The sequence below is a fragment of the Neoarius graeffei genome, chromosome 1 (assembly GCF_027579695.1).
Source record: "Neoarius graeffei isolate fNeoGra1 chromosome 1, fNeoGra1.pri, whole genome shotgun sequence".
Taxonomy (NCBI): Eukaryota; Metazoa; Chordata; class Actinopteri; order Siluriformes; family Ariidae; genus Neoarius; species Neoarius graeffei.
The window spans coordinates 111,283,234-111,306,896 of NC_083569.1; the positions used below are offsets into that span (position 1 = coordinate 111,283,234).

At 42.0% G+C, this 23,663-nt stretch overlaps 1 protein-coding gene across 1 annotated transcript in view; it reads right to left on the reverse strand.

Annotated features, from left to right (window-relative positions):
* Nucleotides 1–23,663, reverse strand: part of c8b (complement component 8, beta polypeptide) — an 81,319-nt gene that overhangs the window by 15,147 nt on the left and 42,509 nt on the right. The window contains exons 9-14 of the mRNA XM_060920450.1: nucleotides 19,609–19,665; nucleotides 14,369–14,468; nucleotides 13,527–14,048; nucleotides 13,158–13,318; nucleotides 11,938–12,006; nucleotides 3,977–4,140 (exon numbers count right to left, since the gene is read on the reverse strand). Of these exons, the coding sequence (XP_060776433.1) occupies nucleotides 3,977–4,140; nucleotides 11,938–12,006; nucleotides 13,158–13,318; nucleotides 13,527–14,048; nucleotides 14,369–14,468; nucleotides 19,609–19,665 (1,073 nt within the window). The remainder of the gene's footprint in view (nucleotides 1–3,976; nucleotides 4,141–11,937; nucleotides 12,007–13,157; nucleotides 13,319–13,526; nucleotides 14,049–14,368; nucleotides 14,469–19,608; nucleotides 19,666–23,663) is intronic.

Consider the following 23,663-nt stretch of genomic DNA (forward strand, 5'->3'; position numbering starts at 1 on the left):
TCTGATAGACCATCATATTCTTTTATGTAAGCTATCAGACTTTAATTTCCACCCAAGTTTGTTGAGGTGGATTGCAGCCTTTATTCAAGGTAGATCTCAGTTTGTGCGCATCGGCAATGAGGTGTCAAACAAGCAATCTTTTTTTGGAGGCATCCCCCAAGGGACCCAATTAGGGCCCATATTGTTTTCAGTAACGGTAAATGACTTAGTTTCATCCTAGCAGGCATACACAAAGTTTGTGGATGTTCTCACTGGGTTAGAAATAATACATAGAATCCCACCATCAGTTTTGAACTTTGTTGTAGATGATATCCAGTCTTTTGCTATTTCAAATAATGTACCTAAATCCAATTAAATGTAAGTCCATGACAAATGACTTCCTTCATTATAATAGTTGCGTTTGGCTCCCGATCTGTTTGGGTGATGTGTCTGTCAAGTGTGTCAAATCTTTTACGTTACTCGGAGTAATAACCTCCCATGACTTGACCTGGGGTGCCCATCTCGACTCTGTAATAAAGAAATCCAACCGCAGGCTCTACATTTTGAGAGCCATAAGGAAGTGTGTTGTCCTTGTGGGTGACATGGTTATGGTGTACTGTTCACATATTAGACCTGTGCTAGAGTATGCAGCAGTTGTTTTTGCGAGTTTGCCATCTTATTTATCAGAGTCAACTGAACATGTACAGAAGTGTGTGCTATCTATTATGCTTCCGGGCATAAAGTATAATGACATGCTTGCACAGTGCAATCTCACTACTTTTGAGGCATACAGAGCTTTAGTCTAAATTCCTTCCTGCACCGTATGGCACATTAGGTGGCGCAGATCTCTGTTTCTGTAGCTCTTGGCCTCTCGCCTATTACATAGCTAGGGTTACAGCAGGGGGCTGGTCCTCTGGTAACCACAAGAGTTTGACTCCCCACCCACATCTGTATTGCAGCGTGCCTTGCCAGATGCCAGTAGATACCATTTTTATGATGGTCTTTGGTATGACCCGACCGCGAGTAGAACTCACAATCTCCCAATCAAGAGGCAGACACGCTAACCACTAGGCCAACTTGCAGTGTCTATACAGAGCTTTAGCTTGTAAAAAATTTATATCTGATATCAAAAAGGGAAACCCGCTCCATCAGGTCATCGTAAGTAGAAGTATTTCTTTAGATCATGGTTATGAATTAAGGTCAGGAAGTTCAAGTTACAAAATGGTATGTAGAACTAATCATAGGCCAGGCTGGATGAGTTATGTGTTCATGCATTGTCTATCTGTCGTCCGTTGTCGTTCATCATTGTCCACAATTTGCAAAAATCACTCCTCCTCCTACAGGATTGATCGGCTTTCGATCAAACCCCCATACAATGTTCCCCAGGTGGGTGTGCATAAAAGTTATCAAGATGGTGGCACCACCTGTCATATTTACAATTTTATGGGCGTCTGAAATTTTTGGGTGACTCATCACATTAAATGCTACTCTTCATAAACTGCTGGGATGTTTTCACTGAAACTTACCCAGAAGACTCTAAAGACATTATTCCAACAAGAATTGTTCACCAGGTGGCGCCACCTGCCATGGATGCGGCTACACAGGGGTCATATGCAATTTCACGAAAATCACTACTCCTACAGGAGTGATCGGATTTCAAACTCACACACAACAACAGTGGATGGTATGAGCTACAGCCTCACTGAAACTATTTTTTAAGTATTTGGAACACTTGTGCTAATCATTTTTTAATTGTTATTGTATATTGCACATCAACCTGTAATTCAGTATTTAATTGCAAGAGGTTTGAATAAACTTGATGATAATGATAATAAAGTTCTATCTATCTATCTATCTATCTATCTATCTATCTATCTATCTATCTATCTATCTATCTATCTATCTATCTATCTATCTATTCAATAATATTGTTCATGTACAAGATGTCACCAGTCTCATACCTTCAGTGCAAGACTGTAGAAGCAAACATTACATTTCGAACATGTCTGAAATATCTACTGGGTAAATTAACTTTCAGCATGACACACAGATAATCATCATGGAGTGTTGAAGTCCTACATGGAGCATTTAATTTTATGAGTAATCCTGATGCCTAATATACTGGTGATTGGACGTCGATTGTATTTCAGTGTGGCACAGATATAACACACAGATGAAACACAATGTGACAGTCACTTCTGATGAAAACTGTTGAATTCTTAGTTTCTCTCAGTCGCTTTGGTCCATTTCTCAGATCAGAACTGAAATTCTCGAAACTACTAGTTGAACCTCCACATTTAGTCACTAGTGCACATCATAAAATCAGTTTCTCTTTCTTTTCAACAAATTGCCAATGCTTTGGCACATTGGAACATAAGATTATGGTCAGCTGTTTGCAGTTTCTGACATATTTCCCAACACACAGCATCTCCTCATGTTCTTTGAAGGATCTCATAGTTTATATCAGAAAATGCTCAGAGTAAACTGTTATATATTATAAACCAAGTATTACTGAATGTAATGTGTCCATGAAGTAATAACTAAGAATTTGGAGGAAGTTATGGGTTTTGTTTTGTTTTTTCTTTTCTTTTCAGGTAATTACCATGTGGTGCTGTTTGTATGAATTGTTTCAATAAACGTTTCTTCTTTCTTCTTTAGCATTCTGCCTGATGGCAGGTCGATGGCATCCATTTTCTCCATCCTTTTCTATCTTCTGCCTTCCTTTTCACTTTACTGTAGCTGCTTTTCTTGATCACATCCAACATTCCAAGTTTTTTCTGTCCTCTGGGTCTTTTGCCTGTCGTTCTACCTTCAATCACATCTTTTAGTCATCCCTTTTCTCTTAGAATATGTCCCACTCAGTTTTTCTTTCTACTTATTATCACATTCATCATAGTTCTATGAAGAAATGTTTACTATTTTGTAAATGAAGAATTTGGTTCCAAAATATATCCAATTCAATTGTTTCGAGAAAAATCACTTTTTCTGATGACAGGAAGCGATAAAAGGAAAACCACTGTATCCTGTTTTAAAATTTATTGACTAACTCCTTTATGATAATAAACTTAAAAAATGAAATCCAGAACTAATTACCAGCTTTTAACTGAACCAAGTAATTTTTTTTTGTCAAGTTGCTACATATCCACGCCATGGCATTTTCCCCCAAAATGCTACATATCCCTTTCTATTTACAGTGCATTTAACCATGTTCTTTCATGACAGATTATTTTATAGATTATTTCATTTTTTTTAGATTATTTTATCGAAATATTCATAATTCAGCGTGAAATTGTCCAATAAATGCGAGAAGTGACAAAGCAATTTCCAACTTCATGGGCGCAGCCATCTTAGAAGACTTCACACCAATGGCGGCTTCTGACTGGCCAAATGGATATGTCTGGTTTTGAGAAAAATCGGTGATGGCGCTTGTTGCGTTTTGGAATGAAAGGCTGTAATGCAGTTTGTAAATCAATGGCAGATATCATGTTTTGGCAAAAACTGAATATGGTACATGTAAGATATGATAATTGCTGATGGTTTGGTGGCAGGAGTTTCAATTTTTTCAAATTTGGCGTTTATCACATTTTGGAACCAAACTCTTCAAATGGTAATGATGATTCATGAAATGTACCAAAGTGAATGAGGAAAAACTGTAAATCTGCAATCTGCTGCTGAGTGCTTTTCAGTAAAGCTGGTTTTGTTTGACTTCATGTGTAAAGCTTGCCACAAGACTATGAGTTTTAAAAATTAAATCAAATCCATTTAAAAAAGAAAGAAAGAAATTCAAGAAAAAAATCATGAACTTTGCATTTTTGTTTCATACATTTTTTATTATGATCATTGTATTAAACAGTATAGCTATACTACTGAGTATATATACATTCACTTTGAATTAGCCAGCTATTATTATTATTATTATTATTATTATTATTATTATTATTATTATTATTATTATTATCTGCAAGTGAGATAAAGACACAGGATTATTTCAACTTACCACAGGACTAAAGCCTGAAGTGCTGCAGTGCCGACACTGTGTTGTGTTGTAGCAAGAAAAAACATTGTCGTTAATGGAGAAGGTACGAGAGGAAAGACAAAATCAAACAGAATAACAGGACTAATCTTCCTCTTATCTGAGAGAGCAGAATGCCAGACACTGTCCTGTGTGTAAACACACACACACACACACATGCAGATCAATACTAGCAGCATTACCTAAAACAGGTCAGTATATTCAGGTTTAAAAAACATCACCAGGACATGGCATTTATAATTTAAGGATTATTAAGAATTTATGATTCCAGTACATAGTGTTTTGCTTTAGTTTTTCTTTCATAAATCCAGAGCATTTTAAAATACAGTATTACATGAGCAGAAGATTTCAGATTATCCAGTATGAGGCAAGCCAGTTTTTTTCCCGTCAGTGCTGTTAAACTGAATCAATACTTTCTGTTCATTTTGGATAATTCCCAACTTTTAAACTTTCAACCTTTTCAAAATTCCAAAAAAGTTCGACACTGTGTAAAACATAAATAAAAACAAAATGTGATGAATTGCAAATCATGGAAGCCCTATATTTCATTGAAAATAGTACAAAGACAATATATCAAATGTTGAAACTGAGAAATTTTATTGTTTTTTTTGAAAAATATTTGCTCATTTTGAATTTGATGTCAGTAACACGTTTCAGAAAAGTTCGGACAGAGGCAACAAAAGACTGAAAAAGTCATGTAATGCTAAAAAAACCCCTAATTTGGTTAATTTACAACAGGTCAGTAAGATGATTGGGTATAAAAAGAGCATCCCAGAGAGACGGAGTCTCTCAGAAGTAAAGATAGGGAGGGGTTCACCGCTCTGTGAAAGACTACGTGGGCAAACAGTGCAACAATTTAAGAATAACGTAACATTCTCAATGTAAAACTGCAAAGAATTTGTAGATCACATCATCTATGGTCCATAATATCATTAAAAGATTGAGAGAATCTGGAGAAATCTCTGTATGCAAGAGACAAGGCTGAAAACTGACACTGGATGCCTGTGATCTTCAGGCCCTCAGGAGACACTGCATTAAAAGCAGACACATGTTTGTAGTGGAAATCACTGTATGGGCTCAGGAACACTTCAAAAAACCATCGTCTGTGAAAACAGTTCATTACTGCATCCACAAAAGCAAGTTAAAACCAGATATAAACAATATCCAGAAACACCACCACCTTCTCTGGGCCCGAGCTCTTTTATGATGGACTGAAGCGAAGTGGAAAACTGTCTCGAGGTCTGACGAATCAAAAGTAGAAATTCTTTTTAGAAATCATGGACACCACGTCCTCCAGGCTAAAGAGGAGAGGGACCATCCGTCTTATCATCAGTGCACAGTTCAAAAGCCAGCATCTGTGATGCTATGACGGAGCATTAGTGCACATGACCTGGGTAGCTTGTACATCTGGGAAGGCATCATTAATGCTGAATGATATATACACATTTCAGAGCAATATGCTGCCATCCAGGTAAAACCTTCCTTCTTTCAGCAAGACAATGCTAAACTGCTTTCTGCACATATTAAAACTGCATGGCTCCATAGTAAAAGAGTCTGGGTGCTAAACTGGCCTGCCTGCAGTCCAGACCTGTCTCTCATTTAAAACATTTGGCACATTATGAAGTGCAAAATATGACAAAGAGACCCTGAACTGATGAGCAACTGAAGTTGTATATCAGGCAAGAATGGGACAACATTTCCAATTTAGTGCTAAGCTGCTGGCACGAAATTCAAAATGAGCATATATTTAAAAAAAACAAAAAAAAACAATAAGATTTCTCACTTTCAGCATAATCTTTGGATAGCTCTTGGTGTTTCCATGTCTGCTGTTTGTTCTAATCCAAGTTAAATCTATCACTTGTTGTTGTGGAGGATTATCCCAGTGCACAAACAGTTAATCTTGCAGCAACGAGCCATGTTTAATTCTCTAGGTTTCTTCTTTACAGGGTTTTTGTTTTCCTTTCTCCGTTCCTCATCTACGCTTCATGTTTTCAGTCTCTTCCGTTTTTGATCTCAGTGTTCTGTCTCCTGCTGAGATGTTACATTTCCATCCAGCTTTTTTTTTGTGCCATTGTATAACACACGACACACTGTGTCCTTTGATGGATCTCGATAATAAATGCACTGATTTCTTTAGACTTTCTTTACAGGATCACACACAGCCAGTCAGAGGATTTATGAAAACATGGAAGCTTTTTGTAATTAAAAATGAAAAATAAATGAATGAGTAAACAAGTTGTTCATTAAATCTGTACATTTTTCTACTGAAAGATTTCTTCATCACCCTCTGGGAGGTTGGAAAGGAAAAAAAAAACAAGTGCATGTATTTAGGCGAGTGGATTTGTTTGATGAAGCAGTTCCTGTTAAATGAGATTAAACAGTGACAGTATCAAGTGTCACACTTAATCTATGATGTTGTTTTTAATTAAAGTACCGGTCAGATGTTTGTGCATCCCTACTCTACTTGTTCACAGGTATTTCCTTTTCTGGATTTTGCATTTTCTACATTGTAGAACAATACAGAAGACATCAAAATGATGAAATAACATCTGGTACACATATGGAATTATATGGCAAATAAAATAGTGTTAAACGTATCCAGCGTTTACCTTGATGATGCTTTGCACACTATTGGCATTATCTTAACCAGCTTCATGAGGTAGTCACCTGGAATGCTTTTCAATTAACAGCTGTGCCTCACCAAAAGTTAATTAGTGGATGAGTTTCTTGCCTTCTTAATGCATTTGAGATCAAACAGCCTCAATGAGGTTGGAGCTGATACCAGCTAAGAGGCAAATATGACAGGTGGCATCACTGTCTTGACAACTTTTATGCACACCCACCTGGGGAAAATTGTATGGGAGTTTGATCAAAATATGATCAATCCCATAGGAGGAGTAGCGATTAAGTTGTGGATGGACAACGTGTGCTCACATAGGCTCATCCGGCTGAGCTAAATCATCCGGCTTAGCCTGCAGCTGCATATGCTAAAAAATCCAGTAAATAGCCCTATTCCATCCACAACTGTAGTAATCCATATTATATCAAGAATCGCTCAACTAAGTAAAGAGAAACGACATCCATCATTACTTTAAGACAGGAAGTGACTTTTAAGTCATAAAAATAAAGAAATATCATTGAATTCGAAGGCGTGTCCAAACTTTTGACTGGTACTGTATTTCTAATTCTTGCCAATTTAATTCTGGGCCATTTCTTGAACCAAAAATCTTCATACAGGATGGTTAACACATTTTGACTGCCAACGTATTTTAATTTTCATTAACTGGTGGTTAGACAGAAATATTTTCTCCAATCATTAATGTTTCATTCTGTTCTCTTGTCCCAATCATTCCATGAGAGCTAAAATAAAATGTACTACTATATTACTGCATACATAAACAATCTTCTTCTTCTTTCGCCTGCTCGTATGTTCAGGGTCACCACAGCGAATCTGTTTCACATAGGTTTTAGACCGGATTCCCTTCCTGACACAACCCTCCCCAATCTAGTTGGGCTTTGGACTAGCCTGTTGAACCCCAGTGGCTTTGTATTTGGCCATTGCTTTGACATATGGACTGATATGTTACATAACATATTTCAAACACTCATAACTTGCTATAGCAGTGGCAAAATAGCTATCAAAAATACATTCCTATAATTAATAAAATGAGATAAATAGAATTTTGATAAAAAATTTGCCTTCAGTTCTCCTTTAAACAAGCAAACATTTCCCTCTCTTTGATACAACGCCGACAGATGAAGGTGCTATACTCCAACAAACGACACATCAAAATGACATTTTGTAGACATTTTCTTCATTTACTTTAAAAAAAAAAAATCAGTCAAAAAAAGTAAGGACACCCTGGAAAAATTAAGTCCACCGTTACATTTACTGCACTTTCAATTCCATAAAATTAGATTCAGGTGTGGGTGGTGTAGTGGTTGGCACTGTTGCTTCACAGCAAGAAGGTTCTGGGTTTGAGCCCAGTGGCCAGTAGGGGCCTTTCTGTGTGGAGTTTGCATTTTCTCTCCATGTCTGCGTGGGTTTCCTCCGGGTGCTCCCGTTTCCCCCACAGTCCAAAGACATGCAGGTTAGGTTAACTGGTGGCTCTAAATTGACCGTAGGTGTGAATATGAATGGTTGTTTGTCTCTGTGTCAGCCCTGTGATGACCTGGCGACTTATCCAGGGTGTATCCCGCCTCTCGCCTGTAGTCAGCTGGGATAGGATCCAGCGTGCCTGCGACCCTGCACAGGATAAGCAGTTATGGATGATGGATGGATAGATGGATAGACTCAGGTGTTCCAGATGAGATGCTATTGATTAGAACCTCCTGCAGGTGGAGGTGCAGGTGGAACCTATCTTATTTAAACTTGATATCTAGTGTCTGGTGGTCTCTTTGGGATTGAAGTGTGTGGTGTCATCACACCAAGATCTAAAGAGCTCTTTAAGGACCTCAGAAAAAAGGCTGTGGATGCCTATGAATCTGACAAGGGATTTAAAAAGATTTTATTAGAAATAAATCATTCCACTTTAAGGAAAATCATTTATAAATGGTGTAGATTTCAAACAACTGCCAATTTATCCAGGTCTGGCAGCAAATTCAGCCCAAAAGCATCCCAAGAGCCTCCAAGAATCCCAAAAATTCATCACTGGACCTGCAGATTTTGGTGAACTCTTGCAACTGTTGGTGTGAAAGTGCAAACATCTACAATCAGAAAGAGATTGGACTAATTTGACCTGCATGGGAGGCATACCAGGGAAAAGCCTTTGCTGTCTGAAAGGAATGTTAAAGCAAGACTACAGTTTGCCAATGAACATATAGGCAAAGACCAGGCCTTTTGGAATAACGTGCTCTGGACAGACGAATCAAATGTGCCGTTCAAACCAAAGATGGCTTTTCAGGAGAAGAACCTCTTACCAACTGTGAAGCATGGTGGTGGAAATGTTATGGTTTGGGGTTGCTTTGCTGCTTCAGGCACTGGGAAGCTTGCATTGATTGATTCACTTGTGAATTCTGAATCATCTCAAAGAACATTTGAAGATAATGTGAGGCCATCTGTTCAAAAGTTGAAGCTGAATCGGAGGTGGACCTTTCAACAAGATAATGATCCTAAGCACACAACCTAGGAATGGCTCAGGAAGAAGAAATGGAGGGTTGTGGAATGGCCTTTTTCATCAAAGCCCAGATTTGAACCCCAATGAAAAGTTGTGGGGAGACTTGAAAAGGGCAGAACATGCAAGAAAGCCCTCAAACATCTTGCAACTGAAGGAATTTTGCATGGAAGAGTGGTCAGTACTTTCAGCAAGCTGAGGAGGTGTTTTCTTTGGTTTTTCCAAGTCGGATTTTCATAAAAGTCTGAGTTATGAGTTTTAATTGAATACAGCTTTATACATGGGGCGGTCTGGCAAAACCAAATCCATCAGAGATTTTTTTTTTCAGTCTGTAACATAATTTGACATGTCTACTTGATGAAACTCATAAGTATACTGAATATTTACTTTCATTTCATTGTAATCTTGCTTGTTATAAATTATAATAAATTATGAATTTATTTTCATTGTAATCTTGCTTGTGCTTTCTTCTTGTAAAGATGACTAAGACTAGCTTGCAAGAGTGTTGAAGATTTTCATGCTGTAGTCAAACACTTATAAGGTTAATCAAGTCAGGTTGTAATCAGATACTGGATTTGTTTACATGACCAAATAAAAACGGATTTATCCATCTGAACAGAACTGACTGAATTCATCAGTGATTATTACTGGCCACTTTAACAGGAACTTGTTGATTCTAAGATTCCTGTTCTTGGCTGCAGGACTGGAACCCAATGTGTTCTGTCTACTGTTGCAAGCTGAGATGCTTTTCTGCTCACCACGGTTGTAAAGAGTGATTATATGAGTTACTATATCCTTCCTGGCCAAAAAGCTCAGCAGTTTCTGAAATATTCAAACCTTCATGCTCCATCTGGCTCAAACCAACACCCATGCCACAGTGAAAGAAAGTCACACTTTGAGATCACAATTTTTCCTGTTCTGATGCTTGATGTGAGTGAACATTAACTGAAGCTCTTGATTTGTATCTGCATGATTTTATGCATCAAAGGATCGGCTGATTAGAGAACTGCTGCAGAAAACAGCAGGTAGATGTATATCTCAAACCCTTATATGCTTCCACTTTGCTGTTCAACCTTAAAGGACTAGATTAAATGCTTTAAAGGGAGGTTTAATGCACAAACTGATGCAACACTTTCTTCCAAAGTATAAATCAAGCTTAACACGGCAATGGCACAAAGATTGCACATTATTTACCGAACAATATTTGGCAAAGGATTCGAAAATAAAATCACACACATAGCAGAACAGTAGAGCAATGGACTTTAAAAAAAAAAAACTTTTTTTTCATTTTCTAAGATTTGTATAAAATCTTGAATGAGAATCGAGTCTTATGGTGAAAACGAAGCATGTCGTTGTAAATAACGCAGACGATTTGGTCCGCATGTAGAGTCAAAGCCATGTTGTGTATTATCGGCCATTTTCTCACACACAGGACTGTCTTTTATTGAAGGTCATCAGTGATGTCAGATGTAAATACCCATGTCCTGTTTGGACATACAGCGAGACCGTGTTGGGGTTTTACTACACAATACAGATTGTATTACACATCATCATCATCATCATCATCATCATTATTATTATAAGTATTTCAATCCAGTTCAAACTCAATTCTCAAGTCCAAGGCTTCTCCTTTGTCTTTGCAAACCCAAAATTCACAATATACCATCAGGGGCGTTGCTTTCAATCAAAAATACCTCTCTTTTTCAAAAAAAAAATAGTTTGTGATATTTTAGAGAAAAAGACAACAGAGTGTTTCAGTTCAAGTCAAAAACGATCCAAGAGTTCTCGAGTAACACTGTAGGTCTTCATATTTAATGAAGTAAATATTCTCCAGACTCAGAAAGCCAGGCAGCCATTCACCCCACTCCGGCTTTATGAATCCTCGTTTCCTCCTTCGCATCCTGATCCAGAACTGGCAGCAACTGACCAAAGTGAGACAAAAAAGAGAAAATGTACGAATTAGAGACCCAAAAATAACACAGGAACAAATGGCTTAGTCAAACACACACCCTTCACGCTCTGTGTGTAAAACTAATCACATTAGAGTGTGTCCAGCTCATCTTCCTCCTTCTCAAGAACAGATGCAGTGCAACATGTGACCAGCAGATGACAGCAATGTGTCATTGTTGTTTTTTTCATTAGAATTAGCATTAGCTGGGGGGGAAAAAAGGTTGATCCAGGATTGGTGCAGTGCAGTAAAATTACTGTCGAGAAAAGTTTAGGGAACAAACAGAACTGAGAATTATTTGGCTAACAAAAATCAATCAGGCCCCAGTTTCCCAACAACATCTGAAAAATCAGAGAGAGAGAGAGAGAGAGAGAAAGTTTAAAGTGATCATCGTGTGAGGATCTAAACACTAATTTTATGTCCATTGAGCAAATCTACACTCTAAGCCATGGCCTAATGGTAAGAGAAGCAGCACTGGGACCAAAAGGTTGCCGGTTTGATTCCCTGAACCAGCAGGAATAGCTGAAGTGCCCTTGAGCCAGGCACCCAAACCCCCAATTGCTCCCCAGGCTGCTCTGGGCATGTTGTACATCGCTCTGGATAAGAGCGTCTGCTAAACGCCTGTAATGTAAATATAGAAAATTACACATTGGGTTCCTTCAGCTGAGAACAGGAATGTGAGGCGACACTGGGAACAGCCTCACCGTGACTGGACTGTTCATGATTGGATAATTGAGAATGTCTACTTTCAGCACTCTGGCTGCTGTAGTGTAATTTGGATGATAACTAAATGAAGAAGAAACAGAACAGTAGAAAAGTACAGACCCAGAACAGGGGTGGAGCTGAGCTGGGATTTCCTAAGCATCCGGTTGGTTTGGAGTCGGGTTCAGTTCCGTCGTCTCACAGCTGCTGGGGATGTGGGAGCTGGAACACTGAGGGGGACAGAGGACAGAAACGAGAGCTTCTTGTTAAAACACGAACACAATTTTGCTACATTTTTATGCAAATGTGTTATTATAGAAATAGAAAATATTATGGGAAAAAGTGAGTCAGTTCAGTTAAGACAGGGATGGACAAGTCACTAGCGTGGACACTTAGGACAAGCAGATTTAATGTCCAGGATATTAGCCTTTTATTCCTGTCAGACAATTAGCAGTTATTCCACGAAATCGAGTCATACATGAGCTGATAGCTGAGTTGTCTATAATCCATGTACAATGAGATTGAGTAGAATAACTGTTTTATTCTCTCCACATTCACTGGATTTTGAGAAACAGCACTTTTTTTTTTGCAAATTTGATACATAAAAACTTCATACGAAACGTCCGACAAAATAATTTCCGCATAGAATGTAAACAAACTGGCGAAATGACAGGAGCAATTTGTGAAAAATGCAATAATAATTGTTCTTGAAAAATAAAAAAGATATGTTCTTACCATCAAATATTTCTATTCTATATTTTGTTGCTTTTATTTTTTTTTATTTTTTGGGGTTTTGTTTTCGAGTAGAGTTTTTACTTCGTCCTCGGTTGGTTCAGTAACACGGTCCGCCATTTTGTTTTTCTCTACTCACGGTATATGAGCTGATATCCTAGAAGTAGATTAGCCAATCAGAGTGTGCCATTGCTCATATCCAGTGAATGTGGATGGAATAATTAGGTTTAACAATATTATGTACTTTATGTGATGCAAAAACAGTCCAAACTAGAAAGGCACTCAGTAGAGTAGAGTGAGTAGAGTGTATACCTCCACCAAGCCACATATAGTATTATCAACATCAAAATCAAGTCACATGAACTTAGGATAATACTAAAGCTGTCCACCAAATTTCATCCAAATCCATTCACTACTTTTTGAGTTACATTGGGAAGAGACAAAAACAAAAAAGTCCTGGATCTGCATATAGGTATATCTGGATTTGCATCAAAATCTAACCAATTGTTCCTTGGCCCATGGATCACCTTTCCTCCAAATATCATCCAAATCCATTCATTACTTTTTGAGTTACGTTGGGAACAGACAAACAAATAAACAAACAGGTTGATGGAGGTAAATATGACCCAAATAAAGGTCTAGTAATTACCAATTCCTCTGCCACCGCTTGGCTGATGCTCTGCTCTGCTCCTTCTGTGGGAGAAGGCTCTTTAACATGGCTCTCATTGTCCTCTGTTCTCATGACAGAGAGATCTTTAGGGGGGTCTGAGGTCAAGGTCATGTCTCCCTCCAGAGAAGCAGGTGTAGCAGCTGTGGGAAAGTAAAACAGGCTCATTTCCATTCCATCCATTCAGCCATGCTTGTTACAGGGTTTATAATTAGTTCTGAAATAATCAGTAATGTTTGAGTGAATGAGATTTCTTGAAATTATCATGGGATTGTATGTTATGGATAATTGGTCCACGAGGAGTGATTTGCTTGACCCAGATTACAAGCAGTTCTTGTTTGTCTTACTCACGAGACTCTGCAGCAGATGGCGATGGTGAAGATGATGAGCCTGGCGTCAAACTCAGGTGGGAAAGATCAAGATCTCCACTACAGACCTCTGTTTCCTGCTTCTCACCAGACTGTGTGGCTCCTCCGATCTCCGGGTGTGGGTCGCTAGTGTCAGCAGGCGGTACGTGAGAGCCTGGCGCCTCTGCTAGAGGGTTACTGCTTGGGGCGTCTCTGAATTCAGCTGCATGCTGAGGGCTGGTGATGGTTGAGGATGGTGCGGATGGTGTAGACATGCGAGGACGCACGGCCGCTAAAGGAACCAGGCCTTGGAATAAGGCGCTGGCTGGTACGAAGGCCCACTGTTGTTGTCCTGGGCCGGGAGAGTGGAAAAGATTGGCCTGGCCCCAGATCACTGGCTGCCCTCCAGGAAGAACCTGAGCAACCTGCAGAGGAGCCTGAACACCAAACGCCAGTGGAGCTGCCGGTGCTGCGAAGGACTGCTGAGCCCAGTGAGCCGCTTGCACCGCACCCATCGTCATGTAGCCTGTGGGGAATGTTGGACAGGATGAGACAGGGGACAGACAAGACAGACAGAACCAAAACACATGGAAGTGATGGCCAAGAGAGGGAGAAGATCAGCTGTTATTGGAAAATAATCAAGTTTGGGATGATAACAGTCAGTCTTCTTCACATCCCATCACCCCATCGTTATTTTACTTGAATGGAATGTCTTTGATATAAAGTAGCAAGCTTCATTATGAAATGCAATTTAATCAATAATACCAATCACATCAAATGCAGTTAATTTATTCATGACATGCTTCTTGCCTTTTGACTTTCACACGTGTGAGGACTGTGTGTTACCTGAAGGCACGGCAGGGGGGCTGAAGTGTGTGAAGAGCTCAGGGTGCCGCTGATGTCGTCGTCGCGCAGGATCCAGGGTATTAGCGGGTGATGCGGGCATCTGCGAATCAGACCATTAGATCCATTTTGTTATAATTCAGTACAATAATGAATACTAATGACCTGATAGAAGAGCAGCTCAGTGTAGCATTTAGAACTTTTATGATAAAGATTTGGGTACTCTATCAAAACTCTGTAGATGTGCTAAGCTCGCAGATTATTGAGTTATAAATGAGCAGGGGTGAGTTTCCCAAAAGCATCACAGCACAAAGATCATCGTTAAATGGTACAGCAAGCATCACAATGAACACTGTCGCTCCTAATTAAGATGCTCTTAGCATTAAGAAGCTTTGGGGAAACCCACCCAGATTGTTGAGTTATAAACTCGCAGGTTGTTGAGTTATAAACTCGCAGATTGTTGAGTTATAAACTCACAGATTGTTGAGTTATAAACTCGCAGGTTGTTGAGTTATAAACTTGCAGGTTGTTGAGCTATAAACTGGCAGATTTTTGAGTTATAAACTCGCAGGTTGTTGAGTTATAAACTCGCAGGTTGTTGAGTTATAAACTCGCAGGTTGTTGAGTTATAAACTCGCAGGTCGTTGAGCAATAAACTGGCAGACTGTTGAGCTATAAACTCGCAGACTGTTGAGTTATAAACTCACAGATTGTTGAGCTATAAACTTGCAGTTTGTTGAGTTATAAACACAGATTGTTGAGTTAAAAACTCGCAGATTTTTGAGTTATAAACATGCAGATTGTTGAGTGATAAACTCACAGATTATTCCCATTTGCTAGAACAATGACCTGGCAAATACATCATTTTATCTGGCATTGACTCTTTGTAAGCTTCAGCCTTCACTAAATGGAAGTACAGTGGTGCTTGAAAGTTTGTGAACCCTTTAGAATTTTCTATATTTCAGCATAAATATGATCAAAAACATCATCAGATTTTCACACAAGTCCTAAAAGTAGATAAAGAGAACCCAGTTAAACAAATGAAACAAAAATATTATACTTGGTCATTTATTTATTGAGGAAAATGATCCAATATTACATATCTGTGAGTGGCAAAAGTATGTGAATTTCTAGGGTTAGCAGTTAATTTGAAGGTGAAATTAGAGTCAGGTGTTTTCAATCAATGGGATGACAATCAGGTGTGAGTGGGCACCCTGTTTTATTTAAAGAACAGGGATCTATCAAAGTCTGATCTTCACAACACGTTTGTGGAAGTGTATCATGGCATACAGAAAATTCTAAAGGGTTCACAAACTTTCAAGCACCACTGTACTAGCTTCTTCTTCTCTGCCTCTGTACATCTGCCTATATGTGACCTGTACCCAGCTTTTGGCTTTTTACTTTACCTTTACCCCTCCTAGAACTGCCACCTTATTGTGGTGGAGGGGTTTGTGTGCTTGAATGATCCTAGGAGCTATGTTGTCAGGGGCATTATGCCCCTGTCAGGGTTTCCCAAGGCAGACAGGTCCTAGGTGACAAGCCAGACTAAGAGCAGTTCACCAAAACCCCTATGGAGAAAAATCCGAGGACCGTGACGTCGCCCGGGATGACGCAGCCGGGGCCCCACCCTGGAGCCAGGCCCGGGGTTGGGGCTCGTATGCGAGCGCTTGGTGGCCGGGCCTTTGCCCATGGGGCCCGGCCGGGCTCAGCCCGAAGAGGTGACGTGGGCCCGACCTCCTGTGGGTTCACCACCCACAGAGGTAGCAGTAGGGGACTGGTGCAATGTGGATTGGGTGGCAGTCGAAGGCAGGGGCCTCGACGATCTGATCCCCGGACACAGCGGCTGGCTGTTGGGACATGGAATGTCACTTCGCTGGGGGGGAAAGAGCCTGACCTTGTGCGGGAGGTTGAGAGGTACCGGCTAGAGATAGTCGGGCTCACCTCCACGCACAGCTTGGGCTCTGGAACCCAGCTCCTCGAGAGGGGCTGGACTCTCCACTTCTCTGGAGTCGCCTGTGGTGAGTGGCGGCGGGCTGGTGTGGGCTTGCTTATAGCTCCCCAGCTCAGCCGCCATGTGTTGGAGTTTACCCCAGTGAACGAGAGGGTCACCTCTCTGCGCCTTCGGATTGGGGAGAGGGCTCTTGCTGTTGTTTGTGCCTACGGCCCAAATAGCAGTATAGAGTATCCGGCCTTCTTGGAGTCCCTGGGAGAGGTACTGAGAAGTGCTCAGACTGGGGACTCCATTGTGTTACTGGGGGACTTCAATGCTCACGTGGGAGAAGACAGTGACACCTGGAGGGGTGTGGTTGGGAGGAACGGCCTCCCCGATCTGAACCCGAGTGGTGTTTTGTTATTGGACTTCTGTGCTAGTCACGGTTTGTCCATAACGAACACCATGTTCGAGCATAGGGGTGTCCATAAGTGCACGTGGCACCAGGACACCTTAGGTCGGAGGTCAATGATAGACTTTGTAGTCGTTTCATCTGATCTCCGGCCCTATGTCTTGGACACTCGGGTGAAGAGAGGGGCTGAGCTGTCAACTGATCACCACCTGGTGGTGAGTTGGATCCGCTGGCGGAGGAGAAAGCTGGACAGACCTGGCAGGCCCAAACGTATGGTGAGGGTCTGCTGGGAACGTCTGGCCGAGCACTCTGTTGGGGAGGTCTTTAACTCCCACCTCCGGGAGAGCTTTTCCCAGCTTCTGAGGGAGGCAGGGGACATTGAGTCTGAGTGGACCATGTTCTCTACCTCCATTGTGGACGCAGCTGTTCGGAGCTGTGGCCGCAAGGTCTCTGGTGCCTGTCGTGGCAGCAATCCCCGAACCCGGTGGTGGACACCAGAAGTAAGGGATGCCGTCAAGCTGAAGAAGGAGTCCTATCGGGCCATGTTAACCTCCAGGACTCCCCAGGCAGCTGACGGGTATCGGCAGGCCAGGCATGCTGCAGCTCGGGCAGTTGCGGAGGCAAAAACTCGGAACTGGGAGGAGTTCGGGGAGGCCATGGAGAAGGACTATCGGTCGGCCTCGAAGAAATTCTGGCAAACCATCCGGCGCCTCAGGAGGGGGAAGCAGTACTCTGCCAACACTGTTTACAGTGCGGGTGGGGAGCTGTTGACCTCGACTGGGGACATTGTCGGGTGGTGGAAGGAATACTTTGAGGATCTCCTCAATCCCACCGTCATGTCTTCCACTGAGGAGACTGAGGCTGATGACTCAGAGGTGGACTCGTCCATTACCCAAGCCAAAGTCACTGAGGTGGTTTGCAAGCTCCTCAGTGGCAAGGCACCGGGGGTGGATGAGATCCGCCCTGAGTATCTCAAGTCTCTGGATGTTGTGGGGCTGTCTTGGTTGACACACCTCTGCAACATCGTGTGGCAGTCAGGGACAGTGCCTCTGGAGTGGCAGACTGGGGTGGTGGTCCCTCTTTTTAAGAAAGGGGACCGGAGAGTGTGCCCCAATTATAGGGGAATCACACTTCTCAGCCTCCCAGGGAAGGTTTACTCCAGGGTACTGGAGAGGAGAATTCGACCAATAGTCGAACCTCTGATCCAGGAGGAACAATGCGGTTTTCGTCCTGGTCGCGGAACACTGGACCAGCTCTATACCCTTCATAGGGTGCTCGAGGGTTCATGGGAGTTTGCCCAACCAGTCCACATGTGCTTTGTGGATCTGGAGAAGGCATTCGACCGTGTCCCCCATAGTATTCTGTGGGGGGTGCTTCAGGAGTATGGGGTTCGGGGCTCTTTGCTAAGGGCTGTCCGGTCCCTGTACGAACGGAGCAGGAGTCTGGTTCGCATTGCCGGCAGTAAGTCAGACCTGTTCCCAGTGCATGTTGGACTCCGGCAGGGCTGCCCTTTGTCACCGGTTCTGTTCATAATTTTTATGGACAGAATTTCTAGGCGCAGCCAGGGGCCAGAAGGAATCCTGTTTGGGAACCACAGGATTTCATCTCTGCTTTTTGCGGATGATGTTGTCCTGTTGGCTTCTTCAAACCAGGACCTTCAGCATGCACTGGGGCGGTTTGCAGTCGAGTGTGAAGCGGCTGGGATGAGAATCAGCACCTCCAAGTCCGAGGCCATGGTTCTCGACCGGAAAAGGGTGGCTTGCCCTCTCCAGGTTGGTGGAGAAGTTCTGCCTCAAGTGGAGGAGTTTAAGTATCTCGGGATCTTGTTCACGAGTGAGGGAAGGATGGAGCGTGAGATCGACAGGCGGATCGGTGCAGCCTCCGCAGTGATGCGGTCGCTTTACCGGTCCGTCGTGGTGAAGAAGGAGCTGAGCCAAAAGGCAAAGCTCTCAATTTACCGGTCGATCTACGTTCCGACTCTCACCTATGGTCATGAGCTTTGGGTAATGACCGAAAGGACAAGATCGCGGATACAAGCGGCCGAAATGAGTTTCCTTCACAGGGTGGCTGGGCGCTCCCTTAGAGATAGGGTGAGAAGCACAGTCACTCGGGAGGAGCTCGGAGTAGAGTCGCTGCTGCTCCACATCGAGAGGAATCAGCTGAGGTGGCTCGGGCATCTTTTTCGGATGCCTCCTGGACGCCTCCCTGGGGAAGTGTTCCAGGCATGTCCCCCCGGGAGGAGGCCCCGGGGAAGACCCAGGACACGCTGGAGGGACTATGTCTCTCGGCTGGCCTGGGAACGCCTCGGTGTTCTTCCCGAGGAGCTGGCCGAGGTGTCTGGGGAAAGGGAAGTTTGGGCTTCCCTGCTTAGACTGCTGCCTCCGTGACCCGGTCCCGGATAAAGCGGAAGAAGACGAGACGAGATGAGACGAGACTTTATCTTTATTATCACACCATAATCTTTAATTTAACTAATTGAGACCCTTATCATTGGATTTAAGCTTTTGTTTCAGATACATGAAGCACTTACATTAAAGTTTAATGAATAGCAGTTTGTCTTCACTGTCTTTGTTAGCCATTTCTTGTTTCTCCCTTCTTTTTAGTTAATTTAGGCACCCATGGTAATTTGCATATCTACCGTATTGTTGAATTATTTGATTCTGTAGACATGTGTTTCTGTTTAGCTTTTCCCTGCATTCTTAGCAGAGATGATATTAAACACGTATTAGTGATGAATATTCTTGCATTATTATTACAGACAGAAGAATTTAGATCACTCTAAATTCTGCACTTAAAAAAGTGAAGGCTTCAGGTGGAACCATCAGGGTCGAGGTATTCAAGGGTGCAATGGCAGAACACACAGCAGAGTTGATGGTGAGGGTTGTGCTGAGATTCACTTACAGAGACAATGTCTGGAGGTGTGGCCATGTCACCGAACAGTTCAAACTGACTGATGTTCTGGAGGAAGTCCAACACGCAAGCAAATGAGATGGAAAGAAATGGAACAGTTAGATTTATCAATGACTGAGAGCATACAGTATGATCATGTATTCGAGCGTTAATTAGTGATTGTGTGTTTGACTTCATTGTTGGAGTATTCACTGTCAAACAGCTAACTATAGAATATACAGTAGGCAGTAGCAGCTTCACTGGGATGAGACAACAGCATGACGTTGATCAATGAAGGGAAACAAAGTAAGCGCCAAGGAATCACACCACGCAGAAACAGCAGTGTTGCTAACTACAATTCCTCTCTATAAAGTTAAGCAGTATATGGCCATGTAATTAAATATTCTGGTCACCATTTTACTGATCTTTTTTTTTCCAGGACAATAATATTTATGAGATTTTGAGAACTATTATATTTCGGATGCCTCCTGGACGCCTCCCTGGGGAGATGTTCCAGGCATGTCCCCCCGGGAGGAGGCCCCGGGGAAGACTCAGGACACGCTGGAGGGACTATGTCTCTCGGCTGGCCTGGGAACGCCTCGGTGGTCTTCCCGAGGAGCTGGCCGAGGTGTCTGGGGAAAGGGAAGTTTGGGCTTCCATGCTTAGACTGCTGCCTCCGCGACCCGGTCCCGGATAAGCGGCAGAAGACGAGATGAGAACTACTGCAGCTAGCAAGGGTTCACAAAACTCCACAGAACCAATATAAACCAACCTAAGTCTTGTGTTCAAACAAGTTTTCTATGTGAAAGTCAATAAAGACTAGAGATTGTTTTCTTCTGGTTGTTGGATGAGTGAAGAAAGAAAACATACTAGTGAGTTGAGTTGACAATCCCGGAGTCATAACCTTCTCTGCTCTGGGACCTGGAATGTTTGGACTGATGCAAGGGTTGGAGCTGGAGCACTGGAGGCGCGCAGCCTCCACTGTCCACTGGAGGGCACTGCACCAAGGTGCAAGGCCCTATTGATTTCCTAAGGATTCTTATTATTACTCTTTCTTCCTCTTATTATCTCATCTCATTATCTCTAGCCGCTTTATCCTTCTACAGGGTCGCAGGCAAGCTGGAGCCTATCCCAGCTGACTACGGGCGAAAGGCGGGGTACACCCTGGACAAGTCGCCAGGTCATCACAGGGCTGACACATAGACACAGACAACCATTCACACTCACACCTACGGTCAATTTAGAGTCACCAGTTAACCTAACCTGCATGTCTTTGGACTGTGGGAGAAACCGGAGCACCCGGAGGAATCCCATGCGGACATGGGGAGAACATGCAAACTCCGCACAGAAAGGCCCTCGCCGGCCACAGGGCTCGAACCCGGACCTTCTTGCTGTGAGATGACAGTGCTAACCACTACACCACCGTGCCACCCCTTATTATTATTATTAATTTTCCTCAAGACTTGGCCATTTTTTAGGTCGTTTCCATGGGTGTAAACTCATGAAATTTGGTACACCCATCAGTCCTGGCCACCGCTACTCAGGGATAGAGGCTTGGCCCCAGGTGTCTCCGGGGGACTCCATAGCACCCCCTTGTGTCATTTGCCCCTTTTCCACCAAAGCAGTTCCAGGGCTGGTTCGGGGCCAGTGCTTAGTTTGGAACCGGGTTTTCTGTTTCCACTGACAAAGAACTGGCTCTGGGGCCAGAAAAAATGGTTCCAGGCTAGCAACAACTCTCTGCTGGGCCAGAGGAAAGAACCGCTTACGTCAGCGGGGGGGCGGAGTTGTTACGACCAACAACAATAACAAGACCACAAAAGATCGCCATTTTTAAGCGACGAGAAGCAGCAGCTGTACAAACGCAAAGTCATCCACTATTATTATTATTGTTGTTGCTGCTTCTTCCGTGTTGTTTTTGCTTCGATATTCGCGCCATGGTTTATGCAAACGTAGCGACATAACTGACGTATACAGCGACGTAATGATGTATACAATGACATAACTGACGTATACAGCGACATAATGATGTGGCTTCCCTTAGCACCGCGAGCTATGGAAAAGCAAACTCGTTCTCAGCTGGCTCGCAAGTTGAACGAGTTGTGAACCAGCACCAGCACTGGAACTGATTTGGTGGAAAAGGGGTAATTGAGACTTTTGCCCAGTATATAGTTTCACCTATGCATGTCAAATTTGGTAGGTGTGTGGGGTGCCCCAAGTCAAACAAAATTGCTGTTAGGGGTGGCGAGATGTGGCGAGTTAGGATCCAATAGCAGAACACAACCAGAAAATCCAATGAATAAAAAATGATTTAATTAAAGTCCAAAAAGAGTCAATGAACAAAAATAGCAAAAATAATCCAGACAACAACGAGGTAGACAAAGACAAAGTGCTAATATGAAAAAACATGAAAAATAGTTCTGACAAAAACTGGAGACAAAAAACATGAGTGCAAAAAACTGTGGCTAAGACTATGCAAAACAGAGAGCAAAAAATCCAGGATGCAAAAAATGGCACAGAGCCAATGTGAGAAACAGGCAAGACATTCTGGGAAGTCCCGTCCCGGATCAGGATTGCGCTGAACTGGGAGATAGTAAATCTCCGGAGTGGAAGTCCGAGGCGGATCATGACAATTGCAATATACATTATATTAGCCATACTCAACAGGAAGTCAGTTATTTTTGGTTTTGTGTGTTTTAACACGTGTTACATTGTGATGTACTCCTCCTCAGCAGTTTGTTGGATTCATGCCAGATTTGGTACACCAGAGGTGCTCAGACCCTTCATCGCTGCTTGTGGCTATATTTATATTTTGATGTGAGTTTCACAGATATAAATTGATGGAAGGAGGGAAATCAATGACCATCTGGAAAATCCAAGCACTCAAAAAGCTCTAAATGAATAAACATACATGCAGTAACATTTTGTGAAATGAAGAGATAGTGACAGATCAAGGAATTCATTCAACTGATGTAGCAAAGCTCCATTCACTGGTGTTGAAGATCTGAAAATGTTTTTGGTACAGGGTTTGACATTAATGGTAGTCTGACTGTCCAGGACAACCAAATGTTTGGTCCAGACATCTCAAATCCGCATCTGCCTGTCTGAAGGGACGAAGGTGAATATTTTCTGAAAATCACCATTTTTATAGTAATTATTCAAGAGTTACATCAATAAAGTTCCAACAAAACGAGCTGAATCCCCTCAGTGATCTGGCCATGTTACTGTTTACGAAATTCCGGGGAAGCCGAGTACAGCAGGTGTGTGTGTAAAAATAACCATACTGTAATATCTAATTATAGATCATTAGACTTCATCGAAATTGGAGAAATGGCAATCAAACACCTCAATAAAATAAATATCTTTGGTGAATCTTCATTTCATTCAGACTTTTTATTGTATTTTTATTTTGTATGGTTCACATTAATCATCACAAATGTCGTAAAATATTTCGGGGCAATTTTACGACAGTGCCGAACTCACTCATGGTTTGTTTTCATTTACCGCATCATTCTGTCCCCGTCATCATATCCAACTCATTTTCTTTAAATTCAGTAATAGTTCAAGTTTTACTGGATTAATCAGGATTTAACTTTATTTCTTCCAGAAGCTTTGAATTTGGGTGAGTCTAACTCTTAAAACTGCAGATCAGGTAATGGGTTAGAAAACACACATACACACACACCATAATGGGGCTTTGGATAGTTTTTTTTTTTTTTTTTTGTTACAGTTAAAGTTTGAGTTTTATTGAAAAAGTATAAATCATTAAAGCATAATGATTATCACAACTATACCTGCTTTTTGATGAACTTTGTTAATCACTTTCCTTTCACTGAACTCATCAATACATAAGAATGAAAAGATTACGGTCAGGACGAGTGAAACCTCTTGCTGCTTGTCTGACTGGATTAAAAAGTTAACATCAAGCCCTGTGGTATAAAGTTGTGGTATGAACTGGACATAATGAAAGACTTCTAATGGCTGTGAATATTGATACTTTTTTGAGGAACATTTAAATGGTGATTGGAGCTTTTTTCTTTCTTTTGTTTTATCCGATAAGCCACACTTAA